Genomic DNA, 24,375 nt, shown 5'->3' on the forward strand with positions numbered 1-24,375 from the left:
TAGTATGGCAAAAATGTCAAAAAATGACATGTCCCAAAAAGCATTGGAAACCACATAAAATAGCCTTCCAATACACGCCATAGCATCGAAAGTTGCAAACACGCAAAAAAAACCAGCATAATTTGAGATGTCGAAGATTTTACCAAAAAAGGAAGGCTATTGTTTTGGAAAATTTTCCAAAAATGACGTCCCGTTAAAACAGCTGGAAACCACATTTGACCACATAAAAAGCCTTCCAAGAACGATCACCAACCGTAAATCTGATTGCTTTAAATGTTAGTTTTTTAAAAATGCATGATGGTTTTTGTTGTTTGAAGTTATTCCAAACCATACTTTTGCTACCAAATATGCACATGATACAAAAAACTCATTTTAAAAATTTAAATAAACTAAGGAGAAAATGTTTTTCATCTTTTATTTGAAATGTGACTTTACACAGGGAAACCGAATGTCATGTTTGTGATATTAAAAAAAGATCAATAACAAAAACTTTCACACAAAAGGTGTGGTATGTCTTTTTGCAACATTCGTTTGAGCTTCCCATTAAATCTGAACTTTGACAGAGGCACCTCTTTTTAATAAATAGTTTCATTTACATAATGAGTAGCTAGTTATAAATATGAAGGCGCATCTTAAATGTTTTTAAAGCAATTATAAATGTATTGATTCGGTTACAAAAAAAACAGGCAAGCAAATCAATCAAGCAAAATTGCAAATAATATTGGCAAAACCAGAAATTGGCACAAAATGATAAACAAAAAAAAAGATGTTCAAACTCAAGTGAAACTTTAAATTATAGGCACTAGTTTCATAACACCCACCACACCAACAACCAGAACAGCTTCCCCAACACTGGCACACCCTTTTTTTCCACTTTTATAGTACAAGGGGTAAGAGCCAGCAAAACTGAATTTTTTTTAATTTCTTTTTCGTTGCATGAATGACATACACTGACAGAAATCTGTTTGGGGGAAATTAATGTATCATATTAAAATTTTCTTGGTTTAATTGGCTGAATGGGAACAACATATGTGATTGAGTTCAGGTTTCTTTTCTTTTTTTAAAATTTAATTTAGACCTAATGTCAAGCTGTTCTTTAACTGACCTATCTCAGCACTTCAATGGAAAAGTATAATCTTGGCAAAATGCAGTACAAGTCAGAACTGAGGCTTTGTCCGAGGTGTCATTAATCACCCGGGTTTCTCTTAAGTCCTGATTCGACACTTTGAAAACAATAAAAGGCTTTGGAGACTTAGCTTGCAGTTGAGGTTCAAATTGTACATTTTAACTATTGTAATCTTTAAAAAAAAATACTGATATGGATGTTTGGACATACATTTTTTTTTTTTAAATAATTTGAATAAATAATTTGCAAAACGAACTTGTGCATACATTCTGGCTGATTTTACAAGAGGAAAAGATTCTTAAATGTCATACCCACACAGAGGTGCTTTCACTGTTGCAAGACATCAACAATTTTCCAACATGACGGGACATTTCACCTGCACAGCATCATCATAGAGATCGCTCACCAACATCTGTTGAACACAGAGAATAAAGAGAGAAATGCGTGGAAACATTTCAACCTGAGGGATGTGAAAAAGGAACAGGGAGGGGGAGTGGGAAGAAAGCTGGGCAATGAAGTGATAGACTGTCTGACAAATGATTGCAGTCACACCAAGGCAGGTGATGTGTCCTCTATTGGCAAAGCTGGAGTCGGGCTGGTTTCTTTGGCAATTTCTGGGATGTCTGTCTGCACTACATGCCAGACGCCTCCAGAGCCAGACCCCACAGGGGAACACGATGGGAAGTCCTCTTTGAAACAACGTGGACGCTGTCCTTTTTTTTTTGATAATTCTGGGTTGTATATATTTCTTGGGACTAAGTATCTCTATCTCTTCATTGTAAAATTTATCTACGCAGATAAAGTGCCATGTTGTAATGTCTGCCTCCTTGTGTTGATAGTTTGACTGGAGAGCCCCCTGCTGGCTCACTTCAGTAACAACCTTCTCTCCAATTGTCACCTGTGCCGCCCCCGTAAGTCCGAGGAGCAGGAAGAGATCTGCAAAGGATACGAGAAAAACACACATTCAAGGATAAATGTCACTTCAATTTTGTCTACAGCATTTCCAAGATATAAATGTTCACATCAAAATTTTTCATGATTATAAAAACAAATATTAATCCAAATTCCAAGATACAAAACATTAATAGATTCATTTTTTAAAAAGTTAAGTATATCATACGAGAATATAATGTAAAAAGTCATAGTTTAGTTTGTTAGAAGATTTCATTTAAAAATTATGGTTGAGTAGGTCCTTAAAAGTTTAAAGAAAAATAAGTATTGATGTGGTATTAATGTATGTCATCTAAATTATCACACAAAAATCAAGAAAATATTTAAAACAATAATACTATAGTTTGGTTAAAAAAAAAAAAAAAAAAAAAAGAGAAAAAAAATAAAAAAATTTCTTATAGTATTTCATCAGAAATGTAAAAAAAACACTGTAAAGTATGTCATTAAAGAATATCAAAGACAAAATAATATTACACTATATTATCACAAATATAATCAAGAAAAGTTGTGGTAAAGTATGGCAAAAAATGTCTTGAGTAATAACATAGTATGTTTTAAACAGTATTTTAAGTCATAGTTTATTAGGACAACAAAAAAAGCATAGTTATAGTATAGTATCACATACAGAAGTCTAGTAGTATCTAGTATTTCATAAAATTTAAACAAAGTCGTAAGTATGGTAAGCCATAAAAAATATGAAAAGTAACAGCATAGTATGTTATTACTGTATGTTAAGTGTATGGTCAGCAATTCCATCAAAAAGCTAAACTATAGTATGTCTTCCAAAATAAAAAAAAAAATAAATAAAAAAATAATTGTGTTTCGATAATGTTGTAGTATTCCATAAAATATCTAAAAACGTATATAAAAGTGTGACAAAAACATTTAAAGAGTTAGTCTACTTTGTCATTAAAAATATCAGAAAACATCCCGCCATAGTATGTCTACAAAATATCATCTTAGCCATAGCTAAAAACAAAAAACATACATTTATTGCCAAAGTATACTGCATACAAATACACTGTCAAATGAAAATTCAAATAAAACTATTAAAAATATCAGAAAAAATCTTAAAATAGTATGTCATCAAAACTATCAGTAATAGTACAGTATGGCAAAAAAATATAGAAAAAATCATAGTATGTAATAAAAAATATAGCAGAAGAAGTTGTAGTACAGTATGGCACAAAATATTGTCAAAAACTCAGAACATAAATATAGTCCATTTTTTGTCATAAAGTCTTCTTACAGGATGTGATCATAAATATGGGAAAGTTTTACTATAGTATGCCATCAACAATATCATAGAAAAGTTGTGTATTATCGAAAATATCATGAAAGTCAGTCCAGTTAAGCAGAAACAAATGTCACATTAATATTACAGTATGGCAACATAAATGTCATAAAGAGTGTTGTAGTTTGACATGAAAATATCAACGAAAAAATAAAACAAAAATATCACCAATAAACGTCTCAGTAAAGTTTGTCAAAATTGTTATGAAGAAAGACAAAGTATAGTATGTCATAAAAAATATACAAAAAGTCATTGTAGAATATGTAATTCTGAAATATCATCCAAAAAAGTCATAGTATAGTATGTCATAAAAGTCATAAAGGTTTGGACCAGTTTGGACTTTTATCATAAAAGTCATGGTATAGTGTGTCATCAAATGTGTATATAATTCTAGTATAACATGTCATAAAAAATTCTTAGAAAATCATGTCATATGTAATTAAAAACTACTTTACAAGGTTTTAGTTTCATATGCCATGAAAATATAATTGCATGGCATATTAGTTTCACTGATCACAAAAAGTCCCAGTACAGTATGGCATAAAATATAAAAAATAAATTCACAAACAGTAATTTCACTTCACTGAACACAGGAGCTTGTGGTCGACTGCTGCCTCGATTCGTTTGTGTTCTTGTGTGACTGCTATGAATCCAAACTAATCCTTAAAATACCAAAGAAACACACTAAACCAAATCCAATCATTACAGCAGCCGACTCCCTTGTTCAGTGAGGTAAAATACTATTTTGGTCAGTGAAATATGGCTTTATAGAGAGCAAAGGTAAATTTAAGTATAAGTTCAGTTCTCTGTGTGAAAGGGCTGTCTGTCTGGGAAGTACTGAACTTAAAACTGGATAAATGAGACTTGGATTGTACTGTACAAATTGTTTGACTTTGAAAAAGCATGTTTTGATATAGTTTTGTTTATCATATACACGGCACCCTATGACTTCAACTCAATTTTCTCATTTTTTGATTAGTCATTAGACATGTGAGAAAGACAGGATTTTAAGGGGTTAAGCACTCTTTTTTATTCATATTCTTGTTTCTATGTATTATGAATGAATGAATATCTTTATTGTACAATTTCGTTGTACATGTACAACGAAATTGGATACAATCCTGTTAAGTGCGAAACATATAACAATAAATAAATATAAAATAATATAGGACAGATTTAACCCTCTGTGCCCCCTTAAAAAATTTATTCTGAAACCCCTAGGTCCCAAAATGAGCCTTTCCTAAAACTGCTTAAAAATTCTATACAGTAATATTATTTTCCAGTTTATTTAGGTTGAATCTCTTAGACAACTGCAGACCTGATCATAAATACCAAATATATATTATTTTTCAGGATTTTAACCCTTTAAATGCCAGTTTGTTTACACAATACCACTGGGGTTTTTTTTAAAAAAAGATTTTTTTTGGCATTTTAGCCTTTTATTATATAGGACAGATCAACAGTGTGACTGGGGGAGAGAAAGTGGGAATCACATGCAACAAAGAGCCTTGAGCAGGAGTCGAACCTGAGGCTGCTGCAGCAAGGACACTGCCTTAAATCAGTGTGCATGTGCTTTATCCACTCAGCCACCGATGCCCTACAATGACATTGGTTTTTCAATGACAAAAAAATGTTATGTAAATGCTAAGGAGATTTTTTTGAGTGGGATTATCACATTCTGGGATATGTTATGATTAGCAACAACACTGAGCTCTATGTATTTTTTTTGTTCTTGTATAGATTCAAATAATCACAAAAACTCCCTTTCAGACCCCTCAGTCCAGAAATGGGACCTTCCTAAAACTGCTTTAAAATATTATACAAAAATATATTTTTCAATTTCTTTGGTTTAATCTTTTAAAAAACTTCAGACCTGATCATTAATACCAAATGATTATTCATTTTCAGAATCTGAACCCTTTAAATTCCATTTTGTTTACACAATGCCGTGAATTTTGATGAGAAAAACACAAAAAAGGTAATTATTTCCCATATAATACATGCTAAAGAGATTATTTTGGAGGGGATTATTGCATGCTGAGATATATCAACAACATTGATTTCTATGCATTTTTAATTTTTGTATAGAGTCAGATAATTAGAAAAGCACCTTTTTGAGAACTGCTTTAAAAAAATACTATACAGTAATGTGTTTTTTCCGGGGGGTGGGGGGTTGTAGATAAATATTAATAATAATCTAAATATTATAAACAATTTTAGACCTAATTAAAAATGACCAAATATTCATTCATTTTCAGAATTTTAACCATTTAAATGCCAGTTTCTTTACATAATGGTACTGTTTTTTAATGAGAAAAACACAAAAAATTATTATTATTTTCCATATACTAAATGATAAGGAGATTTTCTTGAGAGGGATTATTGCAGTCTGAGATATGTCAATTATCAGCAACAACATTGAGTTTTTGTGCAGTTTCGGATAATTAGAAAAACTCACTCTGAAACCCCTACATCCCATACTGCTTTAAAAATAGCATACAGTAATATTATTTTCCTTTTTTTCTTAGTATGTTCTGAAAACTTCAGACCTCATCATAAATACAAAATATCCATTCATTTTCAGAATTCTAACCCCTTAAAACCATTTTTTAAAATGAGAAAAACACAACAACTGAAATATTTTCAATATTTAAACATATTCAAAGCCATATCTGCACATACTTATACATTTGGCTGTGCCAGCACTCGTTGAAACTCCCTAATGGTCTCAAAATCTGCTTAATTAAAAAAAAAGACTTTCTCACAACGTGTTTAAGTACACCCCACTTTATTTTGGTAACCCCCTAGGTTGCATCTTTGATGTGCTGCCAGATGCCCTCTGTGTAGGTGTGTGTGTGTGTGTGTGTGTGTGTGTGTGTGTGTGTGTGTGTGTGTGTGTGTGAGTGTGTGTGAGTGTGTGTGAGTGTGTGTGTGCATGTCGATATGATCAGGACACATTATTTAGAGCCTCTGAACTTTGGTTTTATCCCATTACTTTAGAGCAAATGGGAAAAAAATAACTATGGGGACCTGTGCTATGGGGGCCAGTGGTTCACATGGTCACCCCCTACAAAGATGTAGCTTATACACACACACAAGCACACACAGACCACTGTGCGTGCACGTGCATTTGTGTGCATGCATGTGTAAGTGGGTGGATGGATGGGTGAAAGTGTGTGCATGTGTTTGTGCACACAGACAGAGGGGGAGAGAGACAGCCCAGCAGGAAATATGACCAACAGTAGAATAGCCTGTAGTTGAAAGGAGAAAATTAGCACGTATTTGTTCTTCAGGGCAAATATGGAGAAAATGATTCAATTGGCTAGAAAATACTAAAAATAAACATTTGAAGCCAGTAGTTCATTTAGAAAGTCTTAAAAAATGCAATGCATGATTTTATGCTAAAATGGCCATGAGTTCAAAAAAAGACAGTTTTTATGGTTTTACGTTCGGCCAGTTTTCTGGACCATTTTGGTTATGCACGCACGCACGCACGCACCCACCCACGCACACACTACAATATTTTTTTATAATATACCCATACACACCACACTCTGACATCCCTACCAACACACCCACATCATGTTGAAACAGAAAAAAATGAAAAATACGTCCAATTGATCTATATCCCAAAAATAAGAAAATGGCGAAAAATAACAAAAAATGGTAAAAACAACAATTTTGAAGCCAGGAATACAGGATGGAAGCCTAAGATAATAGAGATCATGAATTTATGCTGTCATGGCAGAGGACTCACAAATAGTAGTTTTAATGGGAGTCAAAAGGTCCCAAAATGGGTCTAGGGGACTGAAAGCAATAATTTTGATTACATATTGTATTATAGACTAACCAAAAAATACACAACTTGACCAAGATTTATGCCATTTGCATTACCACAGCCAAAATTATTTTAAAAAAATAAGACCTGAGGTCCCAAAATGGGCACAAGCGGTCGTAGAGCATCAAAAAATCTAGAAAAAACACACACAAACCATTCATACCGTATCAGATTCTGCAGGGTTAATCTCCATGACATTGCACAGATTATTTAAAAATGTTAGTAGTGTTAAGTGCAGTTATTGCTGTTGTGTAAAAACTGTTCTTGAGTCTATTTGTTCTTGTTCTTATTGACCTGAAAGGTCTGCCTGAAGTCAGCAGTTTGAACAGGGAATGTCCAGGGTGTGATGGATCTGACATGCTGACTGCAGTAGTAAGTGTCTAAATTTGCGATTTTTAAAAAAATAAACAGATAAAAACAAATAATTACAAGCTGCCGTGAGGCCGTTTTTTCTGTGGTGCTCATACCTGCGTACGGGTTGGGCCAATTTGCTGCGAGGCAGAGGGATCCCTCCTCCTGCAGAAGCACTGGGACGGGGCAGGCCGCTGCGCGGGGGAGCCAGGGAGCGGGTCGGGGTAGAGGTGGCAGAATTAGGGTTAGATGTGGCCTTTACTGGTTGCCTCAAGGCCAATGGGGACGGTGTGGCTGGAGTTCGCAGCTTACTGGGAGAGGGAACTGAAGACAGGCAGAGCAGGCATATAGTCAGGTATAACTGGATTATGTAAGACATTTTTTTATGTGCTTTTAAAGGTTTCAGTCTGTCAGTCGTTAAATAATGAAGTAATGATCACAATGGTGTAAGATAGATAAAATATAATTAACATACAGCATAACAAAAAACAACTATCAAACATGTAGGTCTTTCTTATCATCTATCACAAATGAAGTCAAACCTGTTGTGATGCAAGTTTAGAACTACAAAATAAACTCTACTAAAAACATTCAAAAATGAACAGAGCAAGCTAACTCATCTTATTGATATGTTGACAGAATGAGGTGACACATACGGCGTATACTAGTGAAAACCAGAAGCACATCATATAGCACGACATCAATACAACCACAGCGTGGAACCACAATCACAATATTAAAAAAAGGTGTAAACCCTCAGTGAATACTCACTGAAATCACCTTCTTCTCCAAAGCAACAGGAGAGTGGGACTAGACAAGGACGAAGACAACAGAGACAGGCCTTAATTCAGAGCTGAGAGGAAGGTGCTGAGGATGGGCTTTAATGTGATGGCTCTCACTGCCTGTTTATTTTCAAAACCCCTGACGTTACATGGGCTGTGATTAGTATCAGCACCAATCCTACTCGTAACCTTTGAGGTGTGTAAAGCCCTAAAGATGTAGCAGTTGATCGTGATGGGACAGCGGGGGAGTCAACAGTTTGCTTAAGAGCATTCTGTGGTCACATATGTAATGTAGAAAAGTTCAAGCAGCACGCACATCCAAAAGTGATAAAAACTAGCTGCTGCATCAAGCAAAAACAGATATGAAAGAACAAATAAAGTCCACACACTAGTGCATGCTCCCATAAAAAATGTATTTGATTATTTCCACACATCGCCCAAAACATCACACGTGTGTGGACTTTATTTGTTCTTTCACATAATTTAATGTAGCCTTTGTTTAGTCTGTAACACTAAAATGAGTTTACTAGAGTAGAAGTATAGCTAAATCACACAATATATAAAGGATGTCTTGGCAAATAGTTTTGCTGCTCCCTGGGATTCATAAGGAGCAATTTCAAGACCTATATTATTAGATATAAATGCATGCTAAGCTGTCAGTATATTAGGTACACCTAGCTAAAACTAATGGAGACTTATACAACTATATCTAGTTGGTAGCGCTCCTGCTCTTGCACAAGACGGCAGTGCCAGGTTGTTTATCCGGGCCCCGTGGCCCAAGACATGGACATGAGACGTTTGTTGATGAGCCCCCGGGTGTCCCCAAACTGGGTGTCGATAATACAAAACAGTTTAAACAAAAACTGAACTACATAATCTTAATGAAAGTACAAGTTACTGCAGGACTGTTTAATTTTAGCAGGGTGTACCTCATAAACTGGCAACTGTATATAATAGTTAACATTTTACACTGTCAATAAAAATGGAATGTAACAAAACTATTAATATATGACTAAAAATGTATATATATTTTTTATTATTATTTTTTGGAACATTTTTCAAATGAGGATAATGTAAGTTTGGAATAAAATATATTGTACATGCTGCCCATACAGAATATAATGTTAACTGCTGTCACTCCTCTGCATTGTGACAGCTAGGACTATCACACTTAACCAATTTATTTGCTTAAGAATACAGATTCTTCATAGGAAATAAATTGTTAATGGTTAACAGCTGATTGTATTTGTTTCGTTTTTTACTGTTTACTTATTTATTTATTTGCTCTTTGCTGCTGCTTGTTACTGCACTAACCCTTTGCTGCTGTAACACAGCAAGTTTCCTCACTGTGGGACTCAAAGAATTATTTTATCTTATTTCCTTCATAAAAGCACTTCATATCACCAAATGACATAGCTGACCGGATGACTAACAATGAAAAGCAGTTTATACGGTTGAAGAATGTCCATGCTCATTTCAGTGAAAATAGTTCAAACTATAAGTTGAATATTTTAATTATTCCTAAATATTGAAAATAATGTGCAAAGACGAGTGAGTCAATGGAGCTAAATGTTGCACTTCATGTACACAACTTTGTAATGAAGACAACATGAATGTGTAAGGGATTGCTCTTTGCTAAAGATGCAAGGAAAAGAACAACTCGCTGTAATTAAAGGCCATCAAACATAAACACATGAATGATACTTCTATTTTAATGTACCTGGTCAGATCCGAGTGGTGACTAATGTGATTCTGATTGTCAACCATGGACCAGCAACAGCACAGAATCACTGTTTTGACATTTCCAAGTCAATACGCAGATTTTACATTTTCACAAAACCATGTCAACACAATGCTCATGTGAATCAGCTCTCTCTTTGAATTGTCAGTGCTTAATTCCTGTGGGACATATAAACTCAAACTCAACTCTGCCAACAACCACCCTGCTCCACCTTTCTTCCCTTTTCTTCTCACGGAGAAAAGCCACAAAAACAGAGGCAAAACCTGCACCCAGAGTTATCTCAAAGACTTGAAATGACTAGCTGGCGACTAATGCATTAATGCACCTTTCACAAATCCATTTCAGCTCCATACAACATAGCCAGTGAGCAACATAGCCATTGAGTCATATGAGCTGCGTGCATCAACAGTCTATACCGTCACTACACAAGAAAGTTCAGTATGTCATAGACGATGTGTGTAACTGTGTGTGAGACCAATCTCACAGCCTCCAGCTGATTTAGGAGCAGGCTGTTACCTCTCAGGGCCGTTGGCCTTTGGAGGTGCTGTTTGGGTTTCGGGGAGGAGCGAGCAGGGGTCGAGTATCTTGGGAGCTGAGCTGCTGCTGAAAAACAGGGACATTTCAGCATGGGAGTCAGACTTCATTCTGCCTGAGATTCACAGCATTGCTGGAGAAAGAAAATGGGCCTTCAAGGCAATGAGGACCGTGAGGTGCAGCTTGAGGCCACTAGGGGGCTGTACAGCCAAACATCTGCCGGCAGCAGAGTGTCAGAGCAAAGTGCCAGTGCCATGGTCAGGTTTAACAGCCCATCTACCAGTCTCAGCACAGACAGAGAAAATGAGGCTGGCTTTGGTTACACATGCTTTACAGAGAAGAGAGGTCAGTGAGAGAGGCAGAGATGTAGGTGTCTCACATGCCTGCAAAGTTCAGGAAGGAAAACTCACACAACTATCAGGACTGTACACCTTTCAACTGCAGAACTGGATCATTTTAAGATGGCTCATAAACATAAGAAAATGTAAAAAGATTCAGCTGAAAAATATCAAATATCTGCTGTAATTTATAAAAGGTCCAATGGCTAAGGCAACATGAACTCTCTACCCTTAAAGGGCTGGTTTAAAACAGGATAAAGGCAGTAGCTACACATTTAACCAGCTGAATCCTGCTCTTTAACCCCTGTCCTCTCTGTCCCTAGTAAAAGAGGGATTACTGTTCTGGATTAAGCACAACACCATTATCTTTATCTCCCATTACAGGATTACATCAAATGGATAGTCTTAACCAACAGAGGTGGGATTCTCAAGCTATTTAAGAACATAAAACCCTTGGACACAAAATGTAAAAGAACTTTAATGACACTGATACCAAGAGTCGCTCTGGATTCTCAGTGTTGCTGGCGCCATGCTCTAATTCTGCAGGATGAGTGCGATCCTTTGAAGTGAAAGTTATGCCAGGGTGATAAGAGGAAGGATGCGTGCGAATAAAAGATATTACAACTGAAAATGATCAAAGACAAAGAGGATCCCCAAATGCCAAAGCCATGGCACTACAAAGAAGCACAGTCCTTGTAGTGTAGGTGCAGCCAGAAGGATTAACAGAATTCCCACTTGCAGAATGACTAACAAGAGATTACACAGCCTGTCGTGTTTCTGAGTGTTCAATATACTTGGAAAGTAAAACAAATATTAATATAATGTCGGCTGACAACAGAGTGATAACAACAATGAATCTGACATTCTGAGACTGGAAGCAACTGAAATGTAAAGATTAATTTACATCTTTGGAGGGTTTTTGTGTTTTGCAGTAAAATGGATTTGAATACAATATTTGACATGTTTATGAATGTGTCTGTCACAACACTTACTTGCAGACTGGTTCTGGTGTCGAGGAGAGCCACCGTTTGGCACTTGCAGGTTGGACTCACAGCTGCGGCTGTTCTTGACAGGCTCTGAGCACTGGGCCGTGGCCGCTGAGGAGCGTGTGAGGTTAGGAAGACTACGACGTAGCTTTTCTACAACAGCAATAATAGTAGAGAGTTAGCTTGGGCAAAGTGAACGTGTAAAGAATCACATAATGAACTGCTGATGTCCAAGCATCCTAAATCTCTGCTAGCTCTGTTTACCTTCATTCTTCACCACATTGGTCTGCAGGTCATGCCCATGGCCTTGCAGCGAGTGGCGGGGCTGCTGCAGGCGGCTGATGATAGGTTGAGGTGAGCCGCGACTGTGGCTGTAGTCAATAGAGCGTGCAGGGGAACGAGAGCGAGGTGAATTTCTGGGGGAGGCGCGGGGAGAGTGTCGAGGGGAGGGGCTGAAGCGGTTGGAGGGTAGGTGGAAGGCCGGATGTACTGCCTCCTCTTCATCCTCCAGACTATGTGCATCTAGCTCCTGGTCGCTGAAGGTGCTCCGCCGCAATGAGTGGCAGGACGAACCGGAGCTCCGCCTGGACGCAGTTGCAGCGTAATCTTGTCTTAAACCTAACGAACATAGATACAGTTACAACAGTTTGAAAAAGCTGTTCGGTCACAGAAAACTGAACAATACTACTGGAGCCAACACTCTGACAGGTACATACTCTCTTCCTGCATGCGTGCCAGTATCTGGACATCAGTGACATCATTGAGTTTGTAGGTATTTGAGGAGCCCACTGAGTCCTCATCCATTTCTGAGGTGCTCAGTTCACTGTCGACTGATGACTGCGGGCTCACTGCCGGAGGATTCCTCTCTGCTGCTGTGTTTCGCTGGTGTGCTGGCAAGGAAGTCATCACAAGCACTGAAGTGACACACATTCAACAGATATTCTCAAATTTTTAATGATCTATTGAGACCCTTACCTGCATTCCCGGGCATTAGTTGTTGTCTGACGATGGGCACTCTGCTTGGGGTTGAGGAGGGGGAGTTGAAGCCACTGCTATACGGGCTGTTGGCTGCGTTTGTGCTATATGGGCTTCCATAGCCCTGCTGGTTGTAGGGACTTCCATACAAACTCCTGCGCTTGTTGGCTACAGAGTCACAGAACACCACAAAAGTATTTGTCAGTCCACGTTACATAGGAAACCCAGGAAAAATTTAAATCATTACCGATTTTGTAACAAAATCAAGATTTTTATGCCTTAAAAAAGAGAAAAGTTCTTGCTGCACGTTCTCAGCCATTTAACTTAACAATGTTGTATAGCCTGAAGATCCACAACTTTGACTTTTCACAAAGAACGTTACAGGATGGTTAAGATAATAACAATGTGCATGCAAAAAGCATACACCTTTTGCTACACAAAACTGGTATTAATAAAGGAAGAATGTGCCGTAAGAATGCATGCAGGCATTTTTCAGACCAGGCGAAGTTGAGAGACAGATTTTAGGTTGTTTGCAAATGTCACTGATTCTTATTATTTTTGGAGGCTACATTGCACTCAAAAAAACAAAAAACAATCAAAGACACATTCATAACATTCATTTTTTTTTAAAATTTATTTAATTGATGAATTTCACATTTTTCATTTACATTCATCTCCCTGTTGATGATTGTTTGATGTTATCCTGTGGAGAATTTTGCAAAGTTAGTTTTAACATGAGGACTATGGATGAATCATTGATCATCCTGATGAGTGAGATTTTACCACAATGATGGCTTGCAGAAAAATGGTGAATTAGTGTTTCTGACACTAAAAATATCCACAGCCATGCCCTGACACAGTTAGAGAAACTCGCAGATCCTACACACGCACAAACACACACACAGTGAAATTGCACTTTCTTTGACAGGTTAACTGAATGGTGAAGGGGCACAAGTATCAATATGCAAATTGATGTTTAAAAACACTCATTTATGGGGAACTGTGTGTGTGTCAAAGTAAGGCTTGAACACAATCACTGAGATTTATAAAACAGAATGACTATACATGGCTTTACAAGTCTACTGAAAAAAATAAAACATAATTCTGCCTTTGTCCAGCACAAATTTTAAGTCGTGAATCTACACAAGATTTATGCATTTGGCCCTTGGAGAGTAGGCAGCATACAAAATGTCAGTGGTAGCAGATGGGTGAAATGTAGAGGTCAAGATGCTCCATTTGCAGGGAGGAACCAACCACGAAAATCTTAACATTCCCTGTTTGGCATGCCAACTATGTTAACATACTAGACATCTATACAAAGTGACCCATAAAAGACCCAGACAAAGCCTGTTGCCCTTTCCAGGATTTTTACTACAACACCAGCAGTGTCTGCTCATAGCTGGCACCTTTATGAAAGCTCTACAGTGTGCTGGCAGTCTGGTTGAGTCTCTTAAACCGTATGCTGAGTGCGGGTCTGATAGAGAGTTCCTTCATCATCAGCTGGGAAACGCTTAACAATACATGGCATTCAATACAGATGCAGAGAGAACAATGCAATTCTCTGTAAAACCCAGCGAAGCAGCAGTCAAAGACTGCAGTCTACAGAATCTCTGGTCTCAGTCATGAGATCAGACTCTAGACAGGCTGCTTCTCACTGGGATAGTTTGGAACTTTGAATGGTTAATATTTCTGAGTCCACTTGTTTATCCATCCCCGTTTCTTTCTTTCTCTGGCTGGATGTGTTTACACAGCTGGGTGGTGACTGGAGGGAAGCCTTTTAAGATCAGCTACCTCCTCTTTCCAATCACGCTTTCCACTTTCTCCCTCTCCTCCTGCTCTGCACTCTGTCCTCCTGCATTATTTAGGAAATACCATCATGTCCACTCTGCTGCCATCCGTACAGATCACCAACTGAGGAATGTCAACAGCACTGCAACATGTAAGTCTGTACCCTTAAAACAACGCACACGTTTTCCATTTAGGTGGAGTCAGGTCAAAAGATTAAAACAGTTCACCTGGTGAAACTGACCACCAACATCAGGAGTCAGGATTAAAATGTGCCCATCAAGCTCCACAGTGTGCTCTTGTAACTAAAAGATATGCATGAATTCATGACTGACACACATAATGACATTTCTATGAGTACTTACAACATGAATCGTTCCTCAAGTCAGTGCACTATAAAGTAGAGGAGTCACACTCGCTATGATGAAGAAAATCTTTCCTTTGACAATAGAGTGAATACCATCTGAGTCTTTAGAGGTCATTAGAGGACAGCATGCTCTATCACAATGACTCTTGTAGCACCTTGTCACTAGAAAGAGACACAGACCAATCTAAAGGGATCTGCAGCACAGGGACCAACAGAAATAGGCTGTCCTCAAATCCTCATGTCCTAAAAGAAGAAGTCAGAGGAGAGAAAAGCACTGTTTCTACCCACTGTGACAGTTTTGATTTACTATGATATGAAATTCTATTAGAGAACTTTCCATCTTGGCTTTTTAATCTGTGGAAAGTTCAGGGCTGTTTCCACAGGCCAAGAAAGAAAAGCCTTAAAGAAAGCCAGTACACAACAATAGAAAATGAAGGTCTGGAGGGCTTAAATGGTGAGAAAAAAATGGAAGACAACACTTGGCATTGAAGTCTACTTGATATTAAAAAGACTTCAGGCTTAAAACAGCTACGGGGTGCTACGAGGATATCACAAGAAAAGAGCAAACAGAGAAGCTTTTGTAAATGACAGAGATAAATACCACAAAGCAGAAAATGGACAAAACTGGCTGAGCAATGCATGAAGGAGATGAACTAAATGTACAGTACTAGGTCAAAGCTTTTATGAGCTGGAGTAGGGCAGGTCAGCTATGTGACTGTGGCTCTCGGATCTTGTATGTGCTCTGGATCAACAGTGCAGTACAGCTGTCAAAGCAGCAGTATGGGAAAAAAACGGTTTTATTGTTCAGCTTGGGCAACACATGCTCTGACCTCTTATTGTGATTGACATTAAGAAAATAGTGCTGTCTGACTAGTACAACTCAAATCCATCTCCTCCCTGTTGTTAGTTATATAACTGAGGCCCGTCATCTGGGAATATGATTTAAACAGGGCGTGCACAGACAAAAGGCTTGGTCAACATTGACACACATTAACTAACGTGTTCAAAATATGTGAATGCCTTGAATGCAGTTTCACTTGCTGCTTGAGCTGCAAGAGTTTTAAAGTTGATACAGACAATTTATGACGTAAGACAGTTGTCAATTTGGTTCATATCTGCCACAAGTGAAGATAAGATGTTTCTTTTTCCTTTACAATTCCTTTGACACAAACTCAACCAACACCATGGCAACAGGGTTTCCATGCTCCGGTTAGAGACCGGGTGTGAAGGAGAGTAGCCGGGAGCCATGAGGGTGTGTCTGTGGTGAGTCTCTCTTTCACCAGACACAAATGTTCCCTGAATATGCTGCTTAAGATTTTCTCAAGACTTTTGTGTGCGCAATTTTTTTTTTACAAAAATCTTAATTAATGCTTGATGTTCAATACATTTGATTCAATCGACTCCACAGAAAATATTTGTCATGTCTATTTGCAAGTCTTTGTGGAAGCGGTGACAACATCAGTGCCAACTGAGGATAGAAGTGGGGGGAGTGGGGTGGTTGGTATCAGTGACAGTAGGGGTATTTTCAGGACCCAGAAGGATGACGTTATGCTCTAACCACACCTAGAGTGATGAGATCACCACCAATAAGCAGACATCCCTAAACCCCACTCAAGTTGACAGTTATCGGCAGTATTAGTCCGCTGCTGGACAAATAGCATGCTTTATTCACTAAGGCCACATTTACAAACAGGTCTGAAGTCCAATTTTGAGTTTTTGTCTTAATTTTTATCATGTTTTGCCTTAGAAATAATCCTAACCAATAAGAACTGGCACAATTAAAAATACAAAACAGAAATTATCCTGTTTTCATGAAAGTTGCATTGCAGATACCTGATTTCAATGAGATTTATCATCAAAAGCCCAAATCAACAACGTGTTTACATGTCATTTAATTTATCAGCCACTATAAACAAATCTCACTGTCTTGTGAAAGGAAGTGATTGCGTGTCATGGTGTTGTCAAAACTCTTACACAATAGCTCTGAGAAGATCACATCTACCTCACTGGACAACCTTCAGCAGCCTATTGCTCAACATGATCCTACTGTCACATGGGCATACCGCTGTCAAAATGGAAATGACCCCTGCTCAGTTTAGCTGCGAGGATTTGAGGCCTGCTGTCCTCCTCACTGAGGGGCTAACTATAATTAGTGGCAGTCAAAAGCTCAGAAAGCAGACACAGACCGAGCAGAAGGAACTTCACATAATGGAGACCTGGGTGACAGATTGAAGATGAAATCACATAATAATGTTTTGTGTGTGTATGATTTATACTGTATACAATTACGAACTATTTTTAATTCACAGTGTAGAGTGTAAAGGACCAAAAATGAATTTAAATATAGCAAAATTTTTATTTTTAACTCAAACACCAGCACTACACGGCTTTAACTACACAATAAAGGGCCACATGTCACTTCAGGACTGTCGGTTACAACACTCGTTTACATGCATTCTGATGCTATATGATCCTTCAACATGGACAAATCTAAGATTTCTGGTACCACTATCTTATCTCATTTTTTGAGGAAAAAGTGATAAATTTCAAGGAGGAAAGATTTTGACAGATGTAAATATGAATAAATAAATAGCATACATGCCCTAAGCACGTAGGTGAGATCATATGAGACAACACTAGAAATGTTTTGCATACCCCATGGTGAAGTATAAATTAAACATTGTTTTTCACATGCATTGCTGCAAAGAGGTAACAAAAGGGGAATCATTTTTACACTATCAGCAATGCAAAAGCCTGATGATGTGCATAGCTGTGAGTGTCAGTAAATCATGCACTCCACATTAAAGTCTATATGCCAACAAAGTTCATATCAATGGGATGATAAACAAATTCATCAAACGATAAAACTAAGGTTTAACCAAACACACAGTGTGCTGGTCATATTTACCATGCCGTCTGTGAGCGGCTATTTCAATCTTATTTAGAAATCACAATTCTTAGAAATGGCTATAACATATCTGTTGATTCATTCTCAAATGACATTACCTTCTCTGTGCCTGCCAAGTCCTAAAACTAAGGCCTCTGCCATTCAATGATTGACTACACAGGTATATGTGTTTTTCATCTTCCTTTTAGAAAAAGAGAAGCTCATCTACACAAGGGTACACATCTGCTTGTGCTTTGTTTGTGTGTAGTAGTTGTAAAAATAGTTGAGGAAATGTATGGGTATAACATAAAGTAATTTATTGTGTGTTTTCATTTTCCTTAAAAAATCAATAAAGGAAATAGTATTATCATTATACGGGCTCACTCCCATAAATCAAAGTTGTTAGTGGTAAGAGGTATCATCAAAACATTAAGGCCTTCTCTTATCTAGCAAGCAAAAAGGGTTATTTCTGCATTTGTGTACAAGCTCTACCTTATTGGATCAATAATTATTACTTCTGCCTAGTGGGTTATGCTTTTGGTTTGGTTTGTTTGCCTGTCTGTCTGTCAGTAGGATTACGGAAAAACAACTGGAACGATTTTCATGAAACTAGGTGGAAGGTTGTACTATGTGCCAAGAAAGGACCCATTAACTTTTGATGCAGATCCAACTAATAGGGTGGATGCAGGAATTATTCCTCTTTCGTTAACACTGAAACCAAGGGAATTTGAATATGGCTGAGTAAAAGTCTTTTATCTTAAAGGTCTAGTTTGCAGGATTTAGTGGCAGCTAGCTATGAGGTTGCAGAAATGAAACGTTTCCCCTGTGCCTAGCATGTAGGACTGTAACACTAAGGTGGCTGATGCAAAAACACAAAGATGTGAATGGCCCTATCATGGGGCAGTGTTTGCTTTGTCCGTTCTAGGCTAATGTAGAATAACATTGCTAATTCCATGAAAGAGGACCTCCTCCAATGTATATGATGATATAAAGGGCTCATTCTAAGGTAACAAAATGATTCATTTTTAGACGACAACAAACAAATGACAACATAGTTATGAAAATGATATCGGCCTTCTCCATACAGGTGCCCCAAAATTCTACACTTTGGACCTTTAAAATCCAAAAAATCAAGTAGGTGGTAACAAAGTTCACTACGGACAAAACATAGCCAAATGTAAAAATGGGATAACTCCTCATCACAGTCCACACTCACAGATACAAGTATTCCCCTGAGGCAGCCTACACATGCAGTTGCTCAAACTTCATGCAGAGAGCAGTCATTAAGGAGCACTTGGGGATTGAGGTTTCAAGGGAGAACAGGTACAAACTAATGTGTGGCAATGGAAACATAAATACACACATATCATGCAACTAATTTTACTCTTACTCAGATCCAAATGTGAATTGTCTGCAATAAACTCCACCAGAGATACTAAGCAAATATATCCAAACATATTTAGCAGTTGCACTAGAAGATTTGCATATCATAGAAAACTGAACTACTGGCCCTGGCAGATGTCTGCATAATCTCTGAGCATGCTTCTAGTTCTACATTTACCTACAACAATAATGCACAACAGTCTGAAATCTGAAATCATAATAATATCATTTGAGTCTGAATTCTGACAATGCATTCACTAACAGTTTGGCTCAACTGTGGAATATCAACTGAAATTGTAGTCAGACTTAACCTGTGTACAAGTACATTCAATGTGAATGAGAATTGCTTTTGTGATACATAAAAAGATCTCTAATGACTAGTGTTATGCAATTAGAAAAATGGAAACTGACAGCATGAGACGGACTGACTCACAGCACAGAGACGGACAGACCGTCCAAAAAACAACCAAAACAAAGTGTCTCAGCGAAGATAAACTCCAGTGGTGTTACTTTATATCTGAACCTCTAAGATGCCAAAATGGGGATTAATTAAGTGTATCCTTGAAGTTATCACAGTTTCTACTACTGCTGCTGAGTTGAGACTACATGTTTGATGTTTACTGGCTTTGTTTACCTGACATGGTGAGGTCCAGTCTGTGGATGAGTGAGCGCTTGGCTGATTCCATCTCAGGACTGGGGTTGTCAAGGGCTTTGCGGCACCACACAATAGGACTCAAGGCTTTCTGAAGGGGACTGTTAAGTTTCGCCTCATAAAGCCTGAAAAAAAACAGCACACACAATTGGCATGTTATTTTGCGCGCTCATAAAAGCAAGACAAGCAATGGTTACAGAAATACAAACTGTCGTCTCTCTTTAACAGTGACTGACTATGACAGTTCACACCTATCTCTCCTCATATGTGATGTGACCCTGCAGCTCTCAGAGGAAATGAGATTGAGGGGATAACAAGTGTTTGGGCAGTGTTTAATCACCAATTCTGCAATGGCAATGAAAGATAAGGTGGACAGACAAAAAGGTGTCTATGTGACTGCGCTTGCTCTCCCTGAAAATCATTATTTGTCTTCATTTAAAGCTATTTCATAATTAAATATTTGAAATTCATGAATTATTTAAGATACGGCAAAAACTACTACCAGTTGAAAATGTACATAGATGTGACTTTCAGAAATCTTTAGACTTGTATATATAATCTTGGCTCTGACAGTTGACATGTTGCATGTGTTAACTTAGCAAAAAACTGTAGTTTTTCCTCTGGGGTCTCCCTTAGCAATGAGGACAATGAAACCGTCAGCTCCTGCTGCAGCAAACTTAAGAATGAAGCACTGTCACTGGCCCAAATCATTGAAAAAAAGTCATTGGGTTCAGTGCACAGTCAGCTGTATTGATTGAACCTGTCAAACCGTCTTGATACTAATGAAAACCGTAAAGGTATAAAATGAAGCTACAAACTAACTGAGTCGAACACTACTGCCTGTTCGCCACTGAAACAAGACAAATGTGTGTTTTGTCTTTAACCATTGAGGAGAAAAGAGGAGAGATTCAATTCAGAGCAGAAATCTGCCAGCAGCTGTCAGCTCTGTTGCAGTCATAGAGGAAGCCTTTCATGATGAAAGCAAAAACATTACAGGCAAAAGAGCGCTAGTGCAGAGGAATACACGCTGGATATCTGGGTCTGCACCTTTTCAAAACAACAACTATCATTCACATTTGCAGCACATAGTAAATCTACCACAAACAGACCTAACACTTCTTGCATCATAAATGAACTCACCGCTCTTAAACAATGACATGTGTCATGTCCACATGCAGTAGCAGGAGTATGGTAAGCATCAATTGATAGGCAGCGCTGTGCAGGAGCAGGCAGCGCTTTAAATCCAGTCAAATGCTAATTCTGGGATTACAGGAGTCTATGACAAGAGCTGGCGAGAGTTGGGCACTACCGGGTAATCCCAGATATCAATCTGATCCAAAGGGCAGACAAAAAGCCAGGGGCATAATGAGACTGGCTCTGTAAGGCATGAGTGAGCAATGTCTGAAAGTAGTCTGATGTCAAAAGGCTCAGTAGCTGGCACAGGCACACTGCTGCAAGCAACTGAGGGGAGACTCAGTGTGCTCTGATGATAAGGATAAGGGGTAGAACAAATAACGTAAACACTTTTTACTTATAAATAAACATGCATGCTGATTAGCAGCATCTATGTACACCCTCTTTAACCCATATATATGTACAATTCTAGTGTTAGTTTCAGTGTTAGACTACAGTTCCTTATCTGCAGGTGTTGGGCACATGTTCTGATTATTTTACAGACTACTCTTCTTTTTTTTTTCTTTATCAACACACCTACAACTTGGACACTACATTATATTGCTAAGTGCTGACTGCCAAACTTCTTTTACTGCTGTCAGCTGGCTTACAATCAAACATGATCTACCTCTGTAATCACTTTAGTAACTTGGGTTACAATTGTATGAGATTTTCTAGTATGATAATGGTCAATTTCATGGTATCACAGTATTATTATTATTATCAGTCAGATTGACTCTTAAAGGAATGAAAACTGAAAGGTTAGTTTTGGTTAAACCAATGCTTTAGCACTACAATTAAGACTTGAACCATTTTTTCAATGAAAGTATGTGTAATAAGTCTCCCTTTTGAAAATAACTAAAATAAAGGTGATATTCTTCATCCAGTCACATTTTTGCCCAATACTGTAGATAAACAAATGTTCACAGTATGATAGTCGTCAACTTTCATATAACGATATACCAGTATATCACTGCAACCATGTGAGTACCTTTGTCATTACATTTCATCAGGAGATACGCCCTGATGTTGCCTATTATAGTGTCATTATAATACAAAATGCCAGTCAGACAAACCCTTTCTAACAAGATGGATGAGGATCATCTTCTGAGGACAGCACATCATTATATTCATGTCCACTCAGTCGCTGATGGAAATAACAACTCCATTTCTATCTCAAAGACTCTCTGTAAACCCATCTACCAAGTCTACATGTCTGACATCAGCTGTGTAACGAAGAGTCATCGCGATGTGTAACTCTGCCTCTTAAAGAAATTTCCTTGAATTGGGATGAGGGGACAGATTCTGACAGCAGCACAGATCCAATCGTAGTCTGGAGTTTAAAGGATTACACTTCTATAGTGTATCTGTGTAAAGCCACCTAACCCTAAAAGCACAATAATACTAAAAAACACAATGGGGGGAGGATTAAGAGCAGGAGTGTGGATGAACATGTGGGCTGATATAAAAGCAATGATGTCACCCTTGTCTAGGTATGTTATCAATAGCTATTTTTTTGAAATCCCTCTCAGTATGATGCTGATCTTTTTTCACTTGTATATCTTTTAATCCTCCATGATGTCATGATAGATAGTCCTTTTTCAAATCTCTTGCTTTTCTCACTTGGTGCTGCGGAGCACTTGTGGCTGTGTGCCAGCTGGTGTGCTAAAGGGAATTCAGAGGAGGAATATAACCATGGCTACCTCTCCCACATGGCTGCTGGGCAGGAAAACAACTTTCTTTTTTTCTGACTGTACACACTGATCTCCTGCCACCACTGCCAGGACAAGCCAAGCCAATCTGCCACATCATTAGCTACAAAACGGTTCAACAGATGATCAGGGACTTCATGGTCCTGACAGCTGAGAGCCTGAAATCAGAGGCCTGCTAAACAGAAACAAATGCACTGACTGTAAGCAAGGTATGAGGTAATGGGTAGAGATTTGGCATTGTTTGTATCACAACGCATGTCTATTATGATCAAACAGTCCGAGAATGGGCTTGTCATCGCCCACATGACTTGCCAAACAACACCCTTCAGTCAATGATCCACAATGAGACTCCTTCAGCACAGATGACTTCAGATTTCAGGCAAACTACTGAGAAGATGAAGAGGATGTTTATGTCAGACGTTTGTCGTGGTGGCTAATGTGTGGAGCAGCTGTCACCCCCAAAGACAAGCCTTGTCACTCACCAGCTGTCCTCGTCTTCGTTTAGACAGTCCATGTCTTCGAGGTCTAAGATTTCCACTTCGTCTAGAATTGACGTTTCCCCTTCGTCTGTTACGTTATAAACCCCGATGTCTGAATAACGTGAGTTCATGCTCGACATAGAGGCAGCCGCCGATGCTCCCTCATAATCATACGCCCTCCTGAAACTGATGCCGTCGTAAGACAGTCTGGGGCTCAAACAGCGGTTATTCTCCAGCAGCCCCCCATAGCCGCCTGTACCGACGAACCCCACCCCAGGGAAGCCGGCCAGACCGGCTGCCATCCCCGCTGTCAGAGACGACGAGTCGTATCCTTCGCTGAGGGGTCTGTGGTGCCCTGACATCGCTCCGGACGAGGACAACATCGTAGACCGACTCCGGAGCTGTTCATTTTGCTGTTCGAGTTTCTTCACCAAGTCCTGGAGCTTCCGCACCTCCAAGTCCGCGTTGATATTTGAGTTGATATCCTCCATAGCGGCTCCTCAACCCCGGAGAAAATATGCGGCGGTCTGTGGTGTTTCCAGTCGTTTCTCCGCCGACAGACTCTTTGTTTCTGTTTACTTCGCTTGTTTCTACGTGTTTAAAGAAGACACTTTGGTGTTCCACTGACTTAAAACGCTCAGGACCGTCATCTTCTCCGGTTAATCGTGGTTGCGGGCAGGGTCGAGGCCATTTTCATAATACTCGTCACCAACTGTGAAAGACCAACAGGCGGCGGCTAACATACGTCACTGCGTTCGGTGTCGGGAGCGAGCACGTAACCAACACCTATTTGCACGTTCATGGATAGCTGCTCCTGTTTACAGGGGTGTATTATATTGTCATTACATTGTTGTTGTTACGGCGATTAATTTCAAATTAGACAAATAATTTTCGTATTTTAGCAACCAAATATTTGCAAAATTACTCAGCTATTTATTTGATTTTCAATTACCAATTTACAGACCACCATAGTTTATATATACATATATGTATATACATATATGATTACACACATATATAC

At 38.4% G+C, this 24,375-nt stretch overlaps 1 protein-coding gene across 5 annotated transcripts; it reads right to left on the bottom strand.

The window, feature by feature from the left end:
- Window positions 1–401: 401 nt before the first annotated feature.
- On the bottom strand, window positions 402–24,053 carry slain2 (SLAIN motif family, member 2). 5 transcript variants are annotated; one of them, XM_042483429.1, is made up of 9 exons: window positions 23,358–24,053; window positions 19,973–20,115; window positions 12,917–13,084; window positions 12,658–12,831; window positions 12,206–12,559; window positions 11,948–12,094; window positions 10,600–10,686; window positions 7,677–7,884; window positions 402–2,062 (listed from the first exon to the last, which is right to left on the bottom strand). In XM_042483429.1, the coding sequence occupies exons 1-9, from the start codon at window positions 23,843–23,845 to the stop codon at window positions 1,996–1,998; spliced, it is 1,836 nt and encodes a 611-aa protein (XP_042339363.1). In that variant the 5' UTR covers window positions 23,846–24,053; the 3' UTR covers window positions 402–1,995. The 5 variants fall into 5 exon arrangements, with proteins under 5 accessions (XP_042339363.1, XP_042339368.1, XP_042339351.1 ...); XM_042483417.1 differs by lacking the exon at window positions 402–2,062 and adding an exon at window positions 6,263–6,622 and having other exon boundaries at window positions 10,600–10,683; XM_042483411.1 differs by lacking the exon at window positions 402–2,062 and adding an exon at window positions 6,263–6,622.
- Window positions 24,054–24,375: the final 322 nt, after the last annotated feature.

This window comes from Plectropomus leopardus, chromosome 3 (genome assembly GCF_008729295.1).
Source record: "Plectropomus leopardus isolate mb chromosome 3, YSFRI_Pleo_2.0, whole genome shotgun sequence".
NCBI classification, from domain to species: Eukaryota; Metazoa; Chordata; class Actinopteri; order Perciformes; family Serranidae; genus Plectropomus; species Plectropomus leopardus.